Genomic DNA, 22,074 nt, shown 5'->3' on the forward strand with positions numbered 1-22,074 from the left:
AACATCTAAAATAGATGTATGGGTAAAAACAAAGAATAATGATACAGTCAACACCTGAGTCCCCCAAAATGCTTCATTTCTTTAGTCTCCTGTATATTCTTTTCTAATCACGTCCTCTTCCCTCCCCATGAAAACTAGCTACTAACCTCAATTTTGTGTTTATCATTCCTTTTCTTTATGGTTTTATCACTTATGTTCATATTTATAAATAATACACAGTTTAGTTTAAAGTTTTTATATTTTGTATAAATAGAATCATATGTATATATTCTGTGACTTAGTTTACTCACTTAACATTATACTCCTAAATTAGATCCATGTTGTATAATGTTTTCAGTACTGTAGGGTATTCCCTTTGTATGACTATGCCAAAAATTATCTATTTTACTACTGGTGGATGTTTTTTCCTCATGTTTTGCTAGTGCATACGGTGCAGCTGTGAAACAGATTTAATTAGTCTTTCACTTGGTACACATGTGAAAGACTTACTGCAGGGTCCAAAAGGACATTTCTCTATTCTGTTTATGTCTGTCTTCATCCTCTTCTCCTCCTCCCTCCTTCCTCTGCCTCCACCCCCTCCCTCCCCCACTTCCCCACCTTCTAGAATTCAGGGAAGATCAATGCAAGGAAATACAGACTTTTCTGCATTATTTCTATAGACTAAATGCTCCTTTGAAGGGAACTTGCTTCTATTTCTAGTCTGCCATGGTCCCTTTGTGCTTTTATGTTTATAGACCAAGCTCTGATTTGGAATCTGTCAGGAATATTAGAAATGTTTTATTTCATTCTTAGTCCATAGCTTTTATGCAAATCATACCATTTTTGTGAAATAACACCTTCTGTATCATTTATACCTTTTACTTTCAATCATAATTGGTAATTAGAAGGTCTAGATCAGTGGTTGGAATGTCTCAAGAACTTTTTTAAAAATACAGATGCATCAGATTTCAGCTCAAGTCCCCAGAAAAACAGATTTAATTGGCTTTTCTGGGCATCAAGATTAGGGTTTTGTTTGTTTGTTTGTTTTGTTTTTTTTAACTATTTTATATTTGAGTATAACCAATTAACAATGTTGTGATAGTTTCAGGTGCACAGCAAAGTGACTCAGTCATACATATACATGTATCCATTCTCCCCCAGACTCCCATCCAGGCTGCCACATAACATTGAGCAGAGGTCCCTGTACTATACACTAGGTTCTTGTTGGTTATCCTTTTAAAATATAGCAGTGTGTACGTGTCAATCCCAAACTCCCTAACTATTCCTTCCCTTCACCCTCCGCAACCCCCGTAACCATAGTTCATTCTCTAAGTCTGTGAGTCTGTTTCTGTTTTGTAAATACGTTCATTTGTATCATTTCTTTTTAGATTCCGCATATAAGCGATATCATATGATATTTCTCTTTCTCCGTCTAACTTACTTCACTCAGTATGACAGTCTCTAGGTCCATGGTCCATCAGTGTTGCTGCAAATGGCATTATTTCATTCTTTGTTATGGCTGAATTATATTCCATTGTATATATGTACCACACCTTGTTTATCCATTCCTCTGTCAGTGGACATTTAGGATGCTTCCATGTCTTAGCTATTGTAAACAGTGCTGCAGTGAACATTGGGGTGCATGTATTCTTTCGGACCATGTTTTTCTCCAGGTATATGCCCAGGAGTGGGATTGCAGTGTCATATGGTAGCTCTATTTTTAGTTTTTTAAGGAATCTCCATACTGTTCTCCATAGTGGCTGTACCAATTTACGTTCCATTCCCACCAATAGTGTAGGAGTGTTCCCTTCTCTCTGCACCCTCTCCAACATTTATTGTTTGTGAATTTTTTGATGATAGCCATTTTGACTGGTGTGAGGTGACATCTCATTGTAGTTTTGATTTGCATTTCTCTAATCATTAGTGATGTCGAACATCTTTTCTTGTGCCTCTTGGCCATCCATATGTCTTCCTTGGAAAAATGTCTATTCAGGTCTTCTGCCCATTTTTTGATTGAGTTATTTGTTTTGATGATATTAAGCCTCATGAGCCGTTTGTAAATTTTGGAGACTAATCTCTTGTTGGTCACATCATTTGCAAATATTTTCTCCCAAACTGTGGGTTGTCTTTTTGTTTTGTTTATGGTTTCCTTTGCTGTGCAAAAGCTTTTGAGTTTAATTAGGTCCCATTTGTTTATTTTTGTTTTTATTTCCATTACTCTGGGAGACGGATCGGAAAAGATATTGCTGCGATTTATGTCAGAGTGTGTTCTGCCTGTGTTTTCCTCTAGGAGTTTTATAGTGTTCTGTCTCACATTTAGGTCTTTAATCCATTTTGAGCTTATTTTTGTGTATGGTGTTAAGAATGATCTAATTTCATTTTTTTACATGTAGCTGTCCAGTTTTTCCAGCACCATTGTCAAAGAGACTGTCTTTCCACTATTGTATAGTCTTTCCTCCTTTGTTGTAGATCAATTGACTGTAAGTGTGTGGGTTTATTTCTGGGCTTTCTATCCTGTTCCATTGATCTATAGTTCTATTTTTGTGCAGTACCATACTGTTTTGATGACTGTAGCTTTGTAGTATAGTCTGAAGTCAGGGAGCATGATTCCTCCAGATCCCTTTTTCTTTTTCAAGATTGCTTTGGTTATTCGGGGTCTTTTGTGTCTCCATACAAATTTTAAGATTTTTTGTTCTGTGAAAAACTGGCTTTGGTAATTTGATAGGGATTGCATTGAATCAAGATTGTTTTCTGAAGTATTGATACCATAGATTATTCTATGCAGCCAAGATTGAGAACCACTCTAGGTCACTTGTTCTCCAAGTGTTGTCCTTGGACCAGGAGCGTCAGCATCACCTGGCAACTTGTAGCAATATAAACTCTCAGGCCTACCCTAAGACCTACTGAAGCAGAAATTCTGAGGGTGGGGTCCAGCAAGCTGTGTTTTATCAAGCCCTAGATGATTCTAATCGTGCTAAAGTTTTAGAACCACTGCTCTAGATCATCTGAGCATTTCTAACAAAGCCTCCTTTAACTCAAGTTTAACCTTTTAGGATCCACAGTGTTATGTGTTATCATTTTTTGTAACCTAAAATGGAGTGAAAGAGTATCCTGATTGACCATCAAAGCTTATAAATGACTGTCCCCTTTCCACTAAGGAGGGGCTGTAGATAAAGCATAAAACAGAAAAAAGCAGCTGTAAGTGGTAGGAAGTGACACTTGCAGAGATAACAAGTGGAAGAAGGAAGGTGTATCAGGAACAGCCACCAAGAATGAAATGACCTTGTATAGAGAGGCAAAAACCAATCAGATAACAGTGACATTAAAGGTACAAAACTTTTCTTTGGAGCATATGGTAGTGTCTTGTGGGTTTATGGAACCATTGATCATCTGCGCTGTACTTTGTTAGTTTTGAAGAGCGCACACATGCAGCACAACAGAAAGTGGGCCATGGAGTCAAATTGCATTGGTTAAAACCAGCTTTGCTGGCTCTGTACTAGTTACTTAACTTGTCTAAGCTTCAGTTTCTTCCACTGTAAATGAAGTGAAATCACCTGCCTTATAGAGTAGATAGCACCACTTGCTATCTCCTTACAGCGTAGCAAAAATGAAATAAAACGTGTAAAGTGACTAATGGACAATTAGTTTCAATAAACTTTTTAAAAATTTTATTTTGATAAAATTCAGTACACGTAACATGAAATTTACTTTTAGTGACATTGTGTAACCAACACCACTATACAGTTCCAGAACATTTTTATCACGCCAAAAGGAAACCCCATACCCGTGATGCAGTCATTTGCCATTCCCTCCTCTCCCCAGCCCTTGGCAGCCACTTTTCTGCTTTCTGTCTCTATGGACTTGCCTAGTCTGGATATTTCATAGAAAAGAAATCATGGGCTTCCCTGGTGGCGCAGTGGTTGAGAATCCGCCTGCCGATGCAGGGGACACGGGTTCATGCCCCGGTCCGGGAAGATCCCACATGCTGTGGAGTGGCTGGGCCCGTGAGCCATGGCTGCTGAGCCTGTGCGTCCGGAGCCTGTGCTCTGCAATGGGAGAGGCCACAACAGGCAGAGGCCTGCGTACCAAAAAAAAAAAAAAGAAATCATACCATATGTGGCCTTTTTTTGTTTGTTTGTTTTTTGGCTGCGTTGGGTCTTCATTGCTGCGCACAGGTTTTCTCTGGTTGTGTCCAGCGGGGGCTACTCTTTGTTGCAGTGCATGGGCTTCTCATTGCGGTGACTTCTCGTTGTGGAGCATGGGCTCTAGGAGCACGGGTTTCAGTGGTTGCAGCACACAGGCTCAGTAGTTGTGGCTCGTGGGCTCTAGAGCACAGGCTCAGTAGTTGTGGTGCACGGGCATAGTTGCTGCGCAGCATGTGGGATCTTCCCAGACCAGGGCTCGAACCCATGTCCCCTGCATTGGCAGGCAGATTCTTAACCACTGCGCCACCAGGGAAGTCCTGGCCTTTTGTATTTGTCTTTTGTCATTTAGCATCATGTTTTCAAGGTTCATTTATATTGTAGGATATATTAGTACTTTGTTCCTCTTAATGGCTGAATACTATTCCATTGTATGGATATACCTTATCTCATTTATCCATTAATCCGTTGGTGAACATTTGGATTGTTTCTACTTTTTGGCTACTATGAAAAATGCTGCTTTGAACATCCACATACAGGGAGTTTTTTGAACACTCGTTTTCATTTCTTTGGTGTTTGTACTCAGGAGTAGAAATGCTGGGTCACATGATAATTCTATTTTTAACTTTTTAAGGTATCACCAGACTTTTTCACAGCAACTGCACGATTTTCCATTCCCACCAGCATGTGCAAGGAGTTTCTCCACATCCTCACCAACACATGTTATTGTCCATTTAAAAAATTATAGCCATCAAAAATTTTTTAAGTATATTGATTAGTGATCTTAACTTTTTTTTAAGGTAGTAGTTCTTAATCAGTAGTTCACATAATAATTACTTGTAGAACTTTTAAATATACTCATGACTAGAACCCTCCCTAGATTTTCTGAATGGAAGTCTCCAGAGGTAAATCCCAGAATTAATACTCCTCCTTAAGAATCATTGCCTAATGTAGTGGTTCTCAAAGTTTGATCTGGAGTGCTCTGAGACCCTTTCAGAGAAGTCCTTTGAGATTAAAACTATTTTCATAATAATACTAAGCCACTATTTGTCTTTTTCATTTTTATTCTCTCTTGAGTATACAGTGAAGTTTTCCAAAGTCTTCATAACATGTGATAGCAGAACAGATTGAATGCATAAGCAGATATGAGAACCCAGCTGTCTTCTATTAAGCCAGATATGAAGGAGATTTACAAAAATGTAAAACTGCCACTCCTCTTATGAATTTTTATTAAAAAGATGTTTTTATGACATAGGATGGGTTTATCATTGTTTTTAAATGAGTTAATAAATTTTTTAAAATTTTATCAGTTTTAATGATAAATATTGATAGACATAACCTACATAAACAAAATCTCTTGCACTGACTGAAAGAAAGTATAAAGAGATCTTGAGACCAACCAAATCAGAACTGTAGACCTCTGGAAAGAAAGGAAACTCTCGCACACACAAAAAAACAAAAACAAAACTCTTACCCATTTGTTGAACACTTACCATATAGTTAATATTACATTAAACTTTTTACATATTGTTTCATCTTTATAATAACCTCATGACAAGTATATACTTAACTTCATTTTCACATGGGAAAATTTAGTCTCAAAGAAGTTAACTTGGCTAGTCATAAGTGGAGGGGCCAGAATTTCAATTTAGGTCTTTAGAGTACAGGCTTAACTTAATCACTGTGATGACCTTTAAAAAGTATGGGTCATCAGTACAGGACTTGAGCCCAGGAAATTGTTGATAGTTCAATGCCATAATGACTCATCTACTGCTACAGTATCAGCCTTCAGAAAACCTTTGAAATCTTTGTAGACTTAAAATAACATGTAAATACCATGTGGTGCATGTACCTAAATTAAAGTTCTCACATGGTCTCTTTCATGGTCCTCAGTACAAGGACTGCTAAATATGAGAAATACAAGAGGGATAATCTAGGCATGAATAGATGCAGTTGACAAAATGTATACCTTTTTTAAAAGGTGATTTTAGTATCTTGTTAAAAATGTGAGGACAAATACACAGTTAGAAAGAACAATTAGCAAACTTTGACCCTTGAGAAAAATGTTATTTTCTGGGACTTCCCTGGTGGCACAGTGGTTAAGAATCTGCCTGCCAGTGCAGGGGACACAGGTTTGATTCCTAGTCCGGGAAGATCCCACATGCCACAGAGCAACTAAGCCCGTGTGCCACAACTACTGAGCCCAAGTGCCGCAACTACTGAAGCCCGCAGGCCTAGAGCCCGTGCTCCGCAACAAGAGAAGCACGTGCACCGCAGCAAAGAGTAGTTCCCACTCGCCACAGCTAGAGAAAGCCCACACGCAGCAATGAAGACCCAACACAGCCTAAATAAATAAATAAATAAATTTATTTTTTTAAAAAATGTTATTTTCTAAATTTAGTCAGTCCTCTGAAGAGTCTATCATTACAGGAATGATGAAATAACAATACTTGTCTTAACATGTTGGTATCCACTTTGGCAGAAGCCAAAGAGGCATGTGCTTCTCTGTTTACATAGAATAAGACTAAGGGAAATTTTTTTCGTGTGGTAATACTTTAGTTTCTCAAAAAGTAAAATCTTTGCTAACTAGAGATGTTCATCTGATCTAGTCCTTTTCAAAGATGTACTTGTTGCCTACAGAGCAAAAACTAATATATGGGCAATCTTTTCAAAAAACTGATTCTTTTATCTCCTAGTGCCTTCTGTGAAAAATTATTTCAGGGAATAGAAGAATTTTTTTGCTTAGTAATTGATATTCTGTTTACCACCTTCCTCTTACTCCTCTATCCTCACCTCTATCCCAGTGCTGTTTCAGAGGTTCAAAGTTTGGGGATCAGCATATTTTATAGAAAATGAGTTAGTTATTTGACAAATTTTAATTGTCTAATGTGTGTCGTGCACTGGGTTAAGAACTGAGGGTACTATAATGAAACAAAAAATAGATAAGGTCACTCATGAAATTTACAGTCTAGTGAAAGAGATGGACATTAAACAAATAATTACATCTGTATATGTCATTTATTTTAATTTTAAGAGGCTCTATGAATAGTAGTACATGGTGTTATTAAAGACCCTAATGGGAGGATTGACCTGGAAGGTCGGAAGAAGACTGAAGCCAGTGTGAGGGGTTAGGGGAGGCAAGAGTTCTGTTTGTGACAAGTGAAAGGACTGTAGGCGGATGTATGCTTCTGGAGCTTAGAGAAGAAGTCTGGGCAGGAGATACAAATTTGTGAATTGTGTGCCAATAGGTAATTAATTGAAAAGTAATTAATTGACTGAGGTGAGATCATTTAAGGAGAACGTATACAGTGAGAAAAGAGATTCTACGACTACGGTTCAAAGAGGGCTAGTGTTTAATGAATAGCTAGTGTATATAGAAGGAGACAGAGGTGGAGATCCGATAAATAGGAAAACTAGGAGAATACAGTGTTAAATATTCCAAGAGGAGAGAGTATTTCAAGGAGTATTAAATAACATTCAGACTCTCTTTACCATGGCTTACAAGGAAGACCCTACGTGTTCTGATCCCTTCCAAACTCTTTGACCTCATCTCTTACCATTCGTCTTGCTGCTGGCCTACTTCTTGTCAGGCTCCTTCCTACCTTAGGACCTGTGTGCTTCATATTCCCTTTGCTAAATGTCCCTCCCCCAGTTCATATGCTCATCAGAGAAGAGTAGCCAACCCTCCAGTCCCTTTAGCAGGATTGTTGTCAGACTGTCGAACTTTGAATCTCATTATACAATTAAGATTAAATTTGCTTGGATCTCAAATTCAGTTCTAAATCAGATAATTAGGACATGTTAAAGAAAATTAATTTTGCAGAAATGTTTAGCAATTGTGGTAAAGAAGAATTTTTTAGATTTTACAGTACATCCTCGCTAAGACATCTTGTTAAGAGTTGATGAATGGTGAGAGCTACATCTCTTTATAAACCCTTTCACCAAGTGTACTATTGCAAAATAGAGGAAAGGGGGAAAGCTGAAAAGGAGGTGTCTGGTGTCCACTCTGTTAGGCATGTAGAAACAGTGAGTGACAGATATGTCACAGTATTGATAATCCAGTGGATACAAAGCAGTAGTAAAATAGATGATTGTTTTCTGGATGATGGGAATACCACTTGACAAAGACTGTTTTAAAAGTCAGTTTAAAGTTGTCTGTGAGTTCACTTCAGTTCAGTGAATGTTTCCTGAATGACAGTAGGGAAGTGATAGGAGGTTGGGAGTGGGCAGCCTTAGGGAAAGTTGCTGATCCCCCTTACGCTGAAGGATAAGTTCTTCCCCAGCTAAAAAGGCAGTAATTTCTCTTTTCTTTCAAAATATAAAGATTAGCTCTTAAATTTCAGGGCCAGAAGGAATAAATGGCAAAGCAATCAGTGACTATTATAATAATCCACTTGCCAATTTAAGACTTCATAAAACTCCACACAAGGGAGAAAGTGACCTTTGTAGAACCTTTTTTTGGTAACTTTACTTTCTGTTTTTAAAAAGCCATTTTTGTAGCTATCTTAGCTGATGTGTATTGAATGTACTTTTGTTATCTTAAACATCAACTCCAAGCTCATGGACTTTCCATATATAGCTTTCCTTTCTCCATAATTGGCACAAGAATGATTCTTGGTACTGAGTGTTTTCTTTTTCTGCTTGTCTCTTCTCACAGCAGTACTGGCCTTTCACCTGGTTTTGTATCTTATTTTAGTAATGGCCTTGTTCTCAGATCTTATTTTAACTATTGCTTGGGCCAAGCCTTGTTGCAAATTGCTTTCATGTGTGTGGAAGACTGAGGAAAAAGAAGAAATCAGCATAAATTAAAATAATTGTGATTTCACATGGACCTAGAAACAAAATTATTGTAAAAGATACTAGAGAATAATGCCAAACTGCCTGCACCTCCCACTCATGTAAGAATTTGAAGACCAGAAAGGCTAAATGTCTTGCTAAAGTTTACAAAATATTGATTAAAATTTATCTTCTCATTATTTGCATAAAAGCAACATATCCTAGGGAGCTATAATTTTAACACATAAAACAAATAAGCTATTCACAAGGAAGAGAAATATACCAAACTACTCACCCTAGTTATCTTTGAGAAGGCGGGGAGCGCATATTACAAATTTTTCTCTCTTATTTACTGGGTTTGTCCATGTTCAGTTATGAGCATCATTATTTTAGTATCATAATGAAGGCTGTGATCATTAGTCAGAGCTAGATTTGAATCTGGCCTCTACCACTTGTTAGGCTATGACTCTGACTTTTGGAAAAGCTCTTAACCTCTCTGAACTTCATTTTCTTAGACTGAAAAATAGAAGTAACAATATATCCTTTATTGAGTTATAGTAAAGGAGTTAACTGTAAGGTTCTCACATCTAATGCCTGGCCCACAAGGAGCACTTGCTAATGGTAGCCACTATCACTACTACTACTTTCACTACTTTATTATAGAACACTGGACGCTGATGTGTGGTGATCTTTTTTTTTTTTATTGTACTCCCACTTTTTTCCTTTTATTTTTTTTTTTAACATCTTTATTGGAGTATAATTGCTTTACAATGGTGTGTTAGTTTCTGCTTTACAACAAAGTGAATCAGTTATACATATGCATATGTTCCCGTATCTCTTCCCTCTTGTGTCTCTCTCCCTCCCACCCTCCCTATCCCACCCCTCTATTGAATGATTTAAACATTTATCTGCTTAACAACTTGATGCTAAATTAGGCAATTTGTCAACATACCTTCCAGCTTATTTTATCTTTTTGTTAATTCAGAGAAAGCACCATGGCCATTGATTTTTACTTACCCTATTAGAATAATACTTAACTTTTGGCTACCACGATTAGAATCTGATCCTTACTAAAATAAAAATCCTTGATCCTCTTCTATATTTTATACAAGAGAGTTTACCCTGTATTGCTAGAGAAAATCATAACCATTGTTAAATTAAAAATCCCTATTGTTAAGCATCTTGGAGCTCCCTCCCTATCCATGTGAGAAGTAGGTGCCCTTGTGACTTTAATCTGTAGTTCTTTTTAGATACCGCTGTTTTCTCTGTATCTAGTACCTTAATACATATATACTGTGTCTCTTTTGAACAGCAATCCCATTGGCCTCCTCGTATTTCAGGATGATACGTGCCCATTTCTTAGAAGTCTTCCTCAGAGCCTCCAAAGTAAATTCCACCTATGCTGTGGAGTTTCTGTTTATGCCCTGGAAAATTTCAGTAGAATATTCTTTGTTATTAGTGAACATCTGTATGTACAATTTCCTGTGATGCAGTGCCAGAAAAGAATGTCATTTTATTTATTTAAATATACTATTGCCAACCTACCTAGAGATTGCATAGTCATAGATTAGAAGCTCGAGGTCTTGTAATTTTTGAATTTATTGTTTGGGGCAGACCTAAATTGTTTGACCCATTTTAGCTATTGAGTAACAGCCACAGTAAAATATATCTGAGTATTTTTCTGTACATTATTTGTAATGTTACTGTTTATAAGGATGTTGTGCTTTTCCAGTTTACAACTGAAAAAGCCTGTCATCCTCATTATTATTCATTCAACTTGAGCACCTGTTTTATCTTAGGCACTGAAGTTGCAAAGATGAATAAAACATAATTCCTACTGTAGAAAATTTCATAGTTTATTGAGGGAGAAAGGTACAAAATGCACAATTATATTTCTAAGTGATACAGTCTGTATAATAAATGTATAAACAAAGTGTTACAGTCATAGAAAGGAGGGAACAATAAATTTGGGGTGTATGGTAAGGTTACAAAGAGAAAGTGAAATTTAAGTCAAGTCTTGAAGGATGGATGGGAATTTGCCATTTGGAGAGAGAGGAACAAAAGACAGGCCCTACAGAGAGGGGACAGCCAATGAAAAAGCCTAAAGGCATGCGGGGCATGTAAGGAGAGTATCCTCAGTGTGCTGGAGAAAAGGCTTTGTGAAGGAAGGTCTAGTCAAAGTTAGGAGTTTGAATTTTAACCTTTGAGTAGGGGAGAACCATTGAAGATTTTTAAATTCGGGCTGATATAATCAGATTTGAGTTTGAAAACTTATAGTAGTTTGGGACTGGAGGAAGAAAGGCAGCTGGCAGACACAAGAGTTGACACTAAGACAGTATTTGTGGAAATAAAGAAGAGTCTCTAGATCTGCAAGAGTTTTCCTAGGTATAAACAGTATAATTCTGTGATCGATATGATAAGGAAGTGTGTGGGTGGTGAGGGGAGGGATGAGGATCTGGTTTGGGTGACGAGGTGGGTTAACTGAGATTAACAGAGCTGGGGAAAATGTACTGTTCATTATTTTGTTTTTGCTTGTTTTGGGGAGCAAGGCAAGAGTTTTCGTTTTGGACAAGGTAAGGTCAGTGTTTTTAGGAACATTCCAGTAGGCAAGTCTGGATCTGAATCTTGGGAGAGAGGTTATCATAGTAATATTTTGAATTCTTACGGTTTATTCTTCCATTAAAAACTAAGATTCTCGGTGGTTAACTGATCATGGTCTCAGCAAGGTGGCTGTAGAACCAAAACATAAATTCCTGAGCTTCTTACCAGCTAGGCCTTAACTGAAATGGCCTTTGAAAGAAAAAATAAATCTCATGATTTCCACTATAATTGTTTTACTGTTTAATTTCCCAGAGTATCTTTACTTAAAAAAAACAAAACAACAACAAAAAAAACTGGTATGTATATCTACAATCCATTTTCTGTACTGTTTTCTGATCTTCATATATCTGACTGATGACAAGTGAAGAATGTTGAGGATAACAGTTAAGGAGCCCCAAACCTCTTGTTTTGTTCTAGCAAAACCTTAAAATTCAAAGATTACTTGGTCCTCGGGACTTCCCTGGTGGCGCAGTGGTTAAGAATCTGCCTGCTGATGCAGGGGGCACGGGTTCGATCTCTGGTCCAGGAAGATCCCACATGCTGCAGAGCAACTAAGCCCGTGCACCACAACTGCTGAGCCCAAATGGCACAACTGCTGAAGCCCGCGGGCCTAGAGCCCATGCTCAGCAACGAGAGAAGCCACTGCAATGAGAAGCCCACACACCGCAACGAAGAGTAACCCCAGCTCACTGCAACTAGAGAAAACCCGTGCACAACAACGAACACCCAACGCAGCCAAAAATAAATAAATTAAATAAATAAATTTTTTTAAAAAAGATTACATGATCCTTAGGAAATATTCATTACTTCATATATGCTTGATCTAATCTTGTTGTTGCCCTCTTCCCATGTGAAGGAGACTGTAAGTGTTAAAGAATGAAGGTGTCATGTTCGCTTCTCTGCAGAAATTTAAAAATAAGAATACTTTTTCCATTTATGTTGTTGAGCTATAGCCCTTCTTGAAAACCAGAGAGTAAAGCAGACAGTTATTCAAAATCCACCCCCCCGCCCCAAGTGTCAGGGGTCACTGAGCATTGATTAAAACTCCTAGGTGGGCGTAAAGGCTTGAGTAGGCCTAACAAGGCAAATCACCATACGTATCTGATATTTTTTTTTCATATATTTAGAAAATGATTGGCTTGCCTTTTCCACGTGAAATTCTGGTTTTAACTGTTACTGTCTAGATTCTCTGTGTGGCTTCTTGGGCTGTGGTATTTTTCCTTTACTTTGTTCTCAATTGCTGTGAAATGTAGTTGCCTGCTGTTTAAGGCAGCTGCAGTAGAGTGCATCCAGAAGTGGTTATAATTCTATATTTAGTAAGCCATAGGGTTTGTAAAGCATTTGCACATTCCTTTGGAATAAAATCGTTTCTATAAATGTAACATTTTTAATGAAACTATTATAATCACCCATTAAAGAAATGTAGCAGCTAATATGTGTGGATTTGTGGGCAAGACAGAGGTGCAGAACTTTTTTTTTTTTTCTTAAGAGCTTACTGAATATTTTAAATACTTAAAATTAATCATGGGAATCCTATTTTTACACTGTTAATCTTGAATTGCAGAGCTTTTACTCAAGTGTTTACCTTTGGTCCAACATTCCGAGCAGAGAATTCTCAGAGCCGGAGACACCTGGCAGAGTTTTATATGGTAGAAGCAGAGATTTCTTTTCTTGAGAGCCTTCAAGATCTCATGCAGGTAGGTACTCAAGTTTTACAGTAGTTTCTAAATATCAGGCATCTGTGACATTAAAATGCTTCTGTATACATTTTTACCTCCGACATCTGTGCCTTACAGGTGTTCATAGAATGAAGAAGATGGAGAACTACTTAATTTAATAAACATCTACTGAATGCTGTTAGTGTAATAGTTTTTAAAGTACAGGAGTCAAACAGATTTAAGTTCATGTCCAAGCTCTGCCATTAACTTTGTTATGATGTTACCTAACCTTAGTGATCTTTAGCTTCCTCAGCTATAAAATGAGAATAATAGTAGCTATTTCATTAGGTTATTGTGAGAAGTAAATGAAAGATTATGTATGTATAATATAAAGCATCTAGTATGGGGTCTGGCACAAAGCAGGCTTAGTAAATAGTAGCTCTTGATATTCGCTAGGCAAATAAACAAAACGTCTTTATAGTTAGAAAAACATTTCTATAGCTATAACTATAGCATTAGAAAGCATCCACAGGAGCTGTCAGAGCTCTGGGACAGGGATGAAGCCGGAGATACAGTCAAGAGTCAGCTCATGAAAGAAAGACTGTATTTAAATGCCATGCTGAGGAGTTTGAACTTAATCCAAAAGATAAAGGAGAAAGTTCTCAGCTGGGAAAGGCCATGGTCAGAGTTATGTTTTAGAAGTATCTCTCTAGCAGCATTATGAAAAATGATTTAGAGGGAGATAAAAATAGGGGTGGGAGCCTTTTCAGGAGGCTGTGGCCATAAATCCATATGGAGCACACAAGTCTGGAGATGGACGGACCAGGATTTGATTCTTAGCTCCGTCACTTACTGGCTATGTGACCTAAGACATGGGACTTAATTTCTCTGAGCCTCAGTTTTCTCATCTATAAAATGGGAATAATAATTCCTATTTCATAGGCTAATTCATAGGATTAGACAGATAATATATATAAGGCACTTAGCATAGTTCATGACACTTAGTAAGTACCCAGAATGTGTTAACTGTTGTTATTAATTCTCTATCCACTACCATTTTGGTTAATATCTTAGTTTGGAATTCTAATTACAGGATGTTTATTTTAGCAATTTTCATCAACTCTTACTTCTTTCATTCTACTCTTATTCACCCAGTAAATGACCCAGTTCCACTTAAAACAGAAATACCATGTATACTTGCAAATAGAATGGAGTCACAATTTTATTATCTTGTCTTAGGTTGGATTTCCTAGTAAAAAACCCTAAAGCAGAGATTTGTGTGCAGGTATTACTGGGGAATGCTCTCAAGAGAAATATCTGTGAGGAAAGGAGGAAAGCAGCATTGGGCAGAGGGACAAGTTAAACTGTGATGCATTTACAAACAGATGCCTTAGCCAGTTCCGTGAGAAACTTTGGAGCTAGAATGGCCTTTCATAGTTGTCCCATAGGAGGGCAAGTGCCTCCTCCTGTGAGCCAGTCATTGGATGCGGGCTAGCTTGGGAAGGGGTGTAACCTTTGGTAAGGCAGTCCTCCTGGCCTGGGTAGTTCCTGAAGAGGGACCCAACTATGTACCATCAGCAGTTACTGTTCCTAGCGGATAAAGATCTTGGTCCTGAAGGGATGTTGTGGCCACACCATAGTGTCCACTTGCATATACCCCTTTAACATCTCCCACTGATCTCTCTAGACCAGTGTCCCCCAGGGGATATTTTTGGTGTCCCTAATAGGGAGTGGGTGGGGGAGTAGGGAAGATGGGTTGCTACTGGCATCTAGTGGGTAAATGCTAGGGATGTTGTTCAGTATCCTGCAATGCACAGCCCCCTCCCCGCCAGCGAAGAATTATCTAGCCAAAAATGTCAATAGGAACACTGTTGAGTTAATCCCTTTCTAGATTTAGGGATTCAGAATCTGAGCCTCACCAAGTCAGTAAAATTCCTTAATCAGCTTTCAGTTTGAGCTCACCACCCAATTCTTTATTATTCTTTCACTCAGGCAATGAGAGTATTGTAAAGAATGGAACCACACGTTTTACCTCCTATTTCTGCCTTGCCCCTGTCTCGACACTGCCCAATGTAATACCACAGGGAAAGATTATAAAGATAATACGTAGATTGTTAGAATTTATTAAACATTATAATCTTTGCTCTATAATTATGTATTCTAAAACTAAGTAATTCTTATTTATTTGATACTCCACTGAGTGGTACTCAGGGCATACACTATTGAATAGTTTAATTAATTGGAATATAAACTTTTTCCTAAAGACAGAGAAAAAGGTATATTCCTCCCAAAAATAAGCTCCTGCTTCTCTCAGTTTTCTCCCTTTGATAAATTGAATTCTGTGGAAATTATTATCTTGATGAAGAGCGGTCTCTTAAATATTAAATCAGAATATTGTAACAGGATATTTTCCTCTTATGAGGTATAAGCAATTAAATATTATTATTTTAGTGCTATTGAGAAATACATTTTTTAAAACATGAGGGTTATGTTAACCCTTCAGTTAAGTTTCTGTTTTATTATAAATATATTTATAGAGTGTAGTCTGAAAGTCAAGGTTAGAAAAGCCAGTGATATCCTTCTTCAAATGGAAATGTTCTGCCCATGAAAGACACTGCTTTAACAGCCCCAGTTGTCGAAGTCTTCATCTTACCGATTGTGTATTGTGTCCCTCAACAATGCAAGCATACTATCCGATCTACCTGTTCTTTTTTCCTCTCAATATACATTGGCTTTTTGCAGTGATTGAGGGATGTAACGCTTCATAAATCATTCAGTTACTTAGTGATTTCTTTATCTCACTGCTAGATTGAAGGTGGTTATAGCCTCAAGGCAAAACATCTTTAGCCTCCTTTTGCTCTTCTTTCATCAAGTTATTCCTTACTTCTCTACAAAATGTATGTATAATATAAAAATGCAAAGTATATATAAAAAGAAATAAAAAATATTTTATGTATGTACATAAATCTATCTGGTTGTCATTTGATAATTAAGTTCTTTCCTATATCTGACCATGTTAAATTACTCAGACGCTTATGCCCCACTGTGTTTCCAGTGTTGATAGGGTATCCAGTGATTCAGAGAGGAAAGGAAGATACCTGCCTGTGGGGCAGCCTGGTCTTAATCCATGTATGTGTTTTTATGAGGACACATCTGGAAATCACAATATGATTTCATTGACATCAAAACAAAAATTTTAGTTTGGATTAAAAATATTTTAGAAATATTTTTCATTCCAGTCACTTTTTTCTTCTGAGAACAAGTTTTTCCCATGAGACTTTTATGGACACCCCTGGTAGAACGAATTCTTACACACTGATTTGTGTCGTTACTTCATACTTTAGCAAAGCAAAAATGTATGTATTTAGATGTAGATAGATCTCATTGCTTCTCTAATCTTAAAGTTTACTTTCATTTACCAATGACTGAATGAAGCACTTTTCAAAATGTTCCACTCTTCACAACTGATGTTTGTTGTGTGCTTCTCTGAGCTGGGCACTAAGCAAAGTCCTATACATGGATTATCTCATATAATTCTCACAACAGTCCCGTAAGCTAGGTACTGTTAACTGTCCTGACTCTACAAGTGAATATACTGAAATTTAGAAAGGCATCAGTTTGTTTTAGCTGTTCATTTGACAGCCCACTTCAATACCAGTATTGAAACTGTTAACAGAAGGTTCAGACATTGTTCTTTCTTTTTTTTTTTAACCTTCTCTGAGAAGTTGTGATGCCCCCTCTAATCAATCTGGAAACTGAATTAACTTGCTGTAGTATATTCAGGAAGTAAGAGGCCTAATGGATTTATAGCCATTGAAACCTGGAGAGCAGTCCTTACAGGGTCCTAAACAGGTTTTTCATGAAGCTTACATGTCAGGCAATTCTGTATCATTTCTCTTAGGTTGTAGAGGGCCTCTTCAAGACTACAACAATGACAGTTCTCTCAAATTGTCCTGAAGATGTTGAACTCTGTCACAAATTCATAGCTCCTGGCCAAAAGGTAATTAGCTTTGTGGATGAAGGGCTTTAAATATGTTAGTTAAATGTAAGGAATATAATTACATTTAATATATTTTCTTTTTTCTCTTTTCTTACCAAGGACAGATTAGAACATATGCTAAAAAACAACTTTCTAATGTAAGTAGATATTATACTTTCTCTGAACTTTATTCATAATTTATCATCATATTTATCACACTGTATTAAATTTTTTTGTTTGTATATCTGCTATCACACTCCCTAGACTCAATGAAAACCTGTATTTTGATTATTTTTATAGCTCTTATGTCTGGTTCATAGTTGATAATCAGTGTTTCATGAATAAATAAATGAATAAATCATAGCAAGATAATGATCATAGTAATTATTAACTATATTCCTACAATTCAGACTAATTCTTTAGTAATCAAAATCTGGCTTGATTAAAAACCATGCTTTTAAGATAGATACATGTAATGTCTGCCCCTCTGTTTTTCTCTTATTTCAGTCTTCCTTCTTTTTCTTTACCTTCACTTGCTAAAATCTGAAAATATATTTTGAATTGTTTTTTTAGCCACTATTTTAAAACCTAAAGATCTGTGTTTTAGATATAGCACATACATTATTGCTTCATTTCCACTATAATCCTGTTCAAGTAAAACTTGATATTGGACTGGTTGTTTATTCAACCAACCATATTAATCAGATAGGCTATTCTTTTCACAGTTTATTATGAAACGCATACTTGATATGGAAAAAACAACAAGCAACTTCTTATATGCAGTACAAATAATTCATATAAGACTTAGTATTCGGGGTATTACAATGTGTAGAGGAGGTAAGTTTGATAATCTGAAGAAAAGAAAATTGTCTCTGAACATAAGTTAGTATCATTTTTCCCTTGCTATCTTAAGTTTAGGAAATTTTTCTTCTAAGAGAATAAAGAATTCAACCTGTCCTTGAGAAGGGAAATAAGAAAAACTTGGCAGACTTAACTGAGCTGAGAATATCAGGTATCAGCCTAGACCTTCAGGCTACCAGTTAAAAATGATGAGTCGTTGAGCCTGACCCAATAACAAGGCAGCAGCTGTGGAATCAGAAAAGGAGGAAATAGGAGCCCTGTGATAGAGAATCGAAGGGCAATGAAGTACAAGTGAAGGCCTTTGAGACTTTTCCTTTCACTTAAATGTATATTGAATGTTTACTATGTGCCAGGCATTGTCCTAAAATCTTAAAAACTATTTAAAAACAGTGGACAAAGCAGATAAAATTCCATGCCTCCACTGAGCTTATATTTCTGGTGGAGGTAATAATAGCCAAGAGACAAAATAAATAAGTAAAACATATAGTCTGTGAAAATGAGTAATACTTATGGGGAAAAAAAACAGGGAAGAGAAAGAAGATAAGACAAAGGAAGAATGAGGAGGTAGAAATTTTAGATAGCATGGCAGGGAAGACCTCACTGAGATGATTTTTGAGTAAAGATCTCAAGAAAGTAAAGTAAGAGAACTAGTTATATGGGTAAGAGGGAAAACAATATTCCAGGCAGAGGGGATAACAAGTACAAAGACCCTGAGGTTGGAGCATGCCTGACGTGTTCAAGTAATAGTGAAGAGTGAGTAAGGGAAGAGGATACGAAGATAAAGTAAGAAAGGATGAGGGAGGTGGGGAAATCAGGTGGGGCCTTGTAGGGCACTGTGAAGAGTTTGGATTTTTACTTGGGTGAGGTGGGGAAGCTATTGAAGGGTTCTGTGCAGAGATCTGACAAGATCTCAACTGGATTTAATAGGATCGCTCTGGCTATCTGTTGAGAACAGGCTGTAGTAGGACAAGAGTGAGAGCAGCAAAGCAAGTAGGAGATTGTTACAGTCATCTAGGTGCAAGGAGATGGTGGTTTGAACCTGTGTAAGTCAGAGTTCTCCAGAGAAATAAGACCAACACGATGTGTGTATGTAAAGATTTATTTTAAGGAATTAGCTCACACAATTGTAGAGGCTGGGCAAGTTAAAAATCTGTTGGAGTGGTCCAGCAGGCTGGAGACTCAAGGAAGAGCCAAGTCAAAGGCAGTCTGCTGGCAGATTCCTTCTTTCTTGGAGGAGGCCAGTCTTTGTTCTAGCAAGGCCTTCAACTGGTTGGATGTTGTTAGGGAAGGTCATCTTCTTTACTCAGGATCCACTGATTTCAATGTTAACCTCATCCAAAAAAACACCATCTCAGAAATATCCTGAATGTTTGACCAAATATCTGAGTACTGTAGCCCAGCCAACTTGATACATAAAGTTAACCATCACAGACCAGGATGGTAACAATGGAGGTAGGCGAAATTGTCCTATTCTGGATATATTTTAAAGATACAGCAAACAGGATTTACTGAGAGTGAAAAAGAGAGAGAAGGAGAGTTAAGAGTGACTTCAAGGCTTTTGACTTACACAGCTGTAGAAATGGAGTTGCTATTAACAGAGATGGGGGAAGCCATAGAGTAGTGGGGGTGTGTGGAGAGAGAGGGGTGATATCAGGCTCATCATCATGAGGTGTCATGTTAAGATTGAGATACTTTTCAGACATCCAGTTGTAGATGTTGGGTAGGCAGTTTGAGTGTACGGGCCTGGAGTCTACAGGAGAGTTATGGGCATAAGCATATTGATAAAAGTTGTAATTAAGTAGGTAAGGAAAGAAGTAAATTAGGCATCCCAAGGAATCTGTACTGGTAACAGAAAACTAAGGAGATCTTAAGAGAAGTTATCCAACTTCTATCTAATGAATAAGATCTAAGAGGGGGGGAAAATATCCACCATTTATTGAATATTTACTATGTGCCAGACAGCAATAAACTTTAAATACATTGTATTTCATTTTATCTTCACAACAACTCTGTGAGTAGTTATTGTTGCCCTTCTGTAGATGAAGAATCAACTCAAAGGAAATTAGGCGAGTAAAAGATGAAGTGGGGATTCAAATTCATGGTCATCTGATTTCAAAGCTCATGCTTTCATCCAGTGTACTTCATATATCTGAAAAGGCACTGGAATTAATGCTAGAGTAGTTGTAGCTCCCCCACTATCTTTATGACCCTTATGTATCATCTAACTGTTGTGCTTCAGGATCCATGTCTGTAAAATACTGAGGATGGGAACATGGGCTGTGCCATATCAGTCATTGCTATCACCATCATCCATTCCACACAGCACGAATCATAGTTGTGGATTAAATTTATATGTGTGATTTTTATTTTTTATTTTTTTTGGTGTCACCTCTGCATGGTCAGAGGCTTGTTTGTTTTACTTATGCACTGAGTATAGTGAACTGTGTTTCAGAGGACCTGGATTCTAGTCCTGGCTCTACCACTTATTAGCCATTAATGAATGAATTCATATTTTTCAACAAATATTTATTGACTACCTTCTATGAGTTAGGTACTGTGCTAGTCATTGAGGATTCAGTAGTGAAAATAGGCATGGATAAGTCCTTTTACGGAGTTTAGCATCTAGAAAAAAAGATGAATAGTTAAATATTTGCATGAATAATTATTACAACTACAGATTTGACTAATAGTAAATCTTTAACCTTTCTGAGCTTCAGTTTTCTCATCTATGAAGTAATAACTTGTCTGTCTTATTTTGTTGAAATGTTCAAATGCTGCTTAAGCAATATGTCAAAGACTAGATAACTTGAAAACCCTCCTGCTACAAAACATCTAAAAATGCTAGTTAAAATATTATTAAATCCTTTTAAATGCATTGTTGAGTTCACTAGAATATATGAGAAGTTCCAGGAGCTAGAAACAGAGGGGACTGAACACCAGAGAGTGTACGTAAATTACATGATGCTGAGGATTCTCAGGGTGGAGGGTACCAGAGATGGAGGGGGTTTGTAGTCTTTGAAACCAGAGATTTTAAAAGCCATGAGAGAATATGAGAGTAGACCTAAGCATGATGAATTAGAATCAAGATGCACCCTGAAATACACAAACATACATGCGCACACCCACACGCAAGATACCATATGACTTGTATTCTTTTGAATAGATTTCAGTGTTCTTGAGTACTTGTTACAGTTGTTTTATATGAAAGTATATTATTTAAAGGACTTGTGTAGTCTTTGAATTTAGCCTTTATCAAGCAGAAATAGAACACACTTATTTTACATTTCCTTTATAGTATTAAGGCTTTAAAAATATAGAGTCCTGGGCTTCCCTGGTGGCACAGTGGTTGAGAGTCCGCCTGCTGATGCAGGGGACACGGGTTCGTGCCCCGGTCCGGGAAGATCCCACATGCCGTGGAGCGGGTGGGCCTGTGAGCCATGGCCGCTGAGCCTGCGTGTCCGGAGCCTGTGCTCCACAACGGGAGAGGCCACAACAGTGAGAGGCCCACGTACAGCAAAAAAAAAAAAATATATATATATATAGAGAGAGAGAGAGAGAGAGAGTCCTTACCTTTTTATTTGCTCTTCATTTATTTGTGTGAATTTGAGGCAAAGAATACTAATAAAAATCTCTGTAACTTAGCAGTTTTACTCCAACAGTTTCAGAATAATTTTCTTCATTCAACAACAGAAAATTTGAAATATGAAGGTAGTTTGATACTGTATCACACAATATCACAGTGTCTTCTCCTTTCCTCAAAGCACTTTGGAAATAGTTTCTGGGAAGGAGAAGAAATATTATTCCCTGTACATACCAAGAAAAGTTAGAGAGTTGATGAAGGCCATTAAGGATATCCAGTGTCAGAACTGTAATTTGAACTTGAAAGTTCTGCCTCAACTTAAGGTATGGGAGGAGTGTGGGGCAGAACATCTAGAATAACAAGATATATTTAGACATGAGAGTCCTTTTTTTCTTAATAATGTAACTTTAACGTATCAATGGCACAAAATTCTAGTGCTTCCCATTTTGACTGCTCTTATATTTCTCAGTATAATGAGTAGATCATATCAAGTAATTG

At 37.2% G+C, this 22,074-nt stretch overlaps 1 protein-coding gene across 6 annotated transcripts in view; it reads left to right on the plus strand.

The window, feature by feature from the left end:
* Positions 1–22,074, plus strand: part of NARS2 (asparaginyl-tRNA synthetase 2, mitochondrial) — a 141,833-nt gene that overhangs the window by 87,263 nt on the left and 32,496 nt on the right. For all 6 annotated transcript variants that reach the window (XR_003683632.1, XR_003683631.2, XM_024131718.3 and 3 more), the window contains 3 exons: positions 13,063–13,195; positions 17,058–17,156; positions 17,256–17,293. Coding sequence is in view for 4 of the 6 variants with exons in the window: in XM_024131718.3 (XP_023987486.1) it covers positions 13,063–13,195; positions 17,058–17,156; positions 17,256–17,293 (270 nt within the window). In the remaining 2 variants the exon portion in view is untranslated. The remainder of the gene's footprint in view (positions 1–13,062; positions 13,196–17,057; positions 17,157–17,255; positions 17,294–22,074) is intronic.

Source organism: Physeter macrocephalus, chromosome 16, assembly GCF_002837175.3.
Source record: "Physeter macrocephalus isolate SW-GA chromosome 16, ASM283717v5, whole genome shotgun sequence".
NCBI lineage: Eukaryota > Metazoa > Chordata > Mammalia > Artiodactyla > Physeteridae > Physeter > Physeter macrocephalus.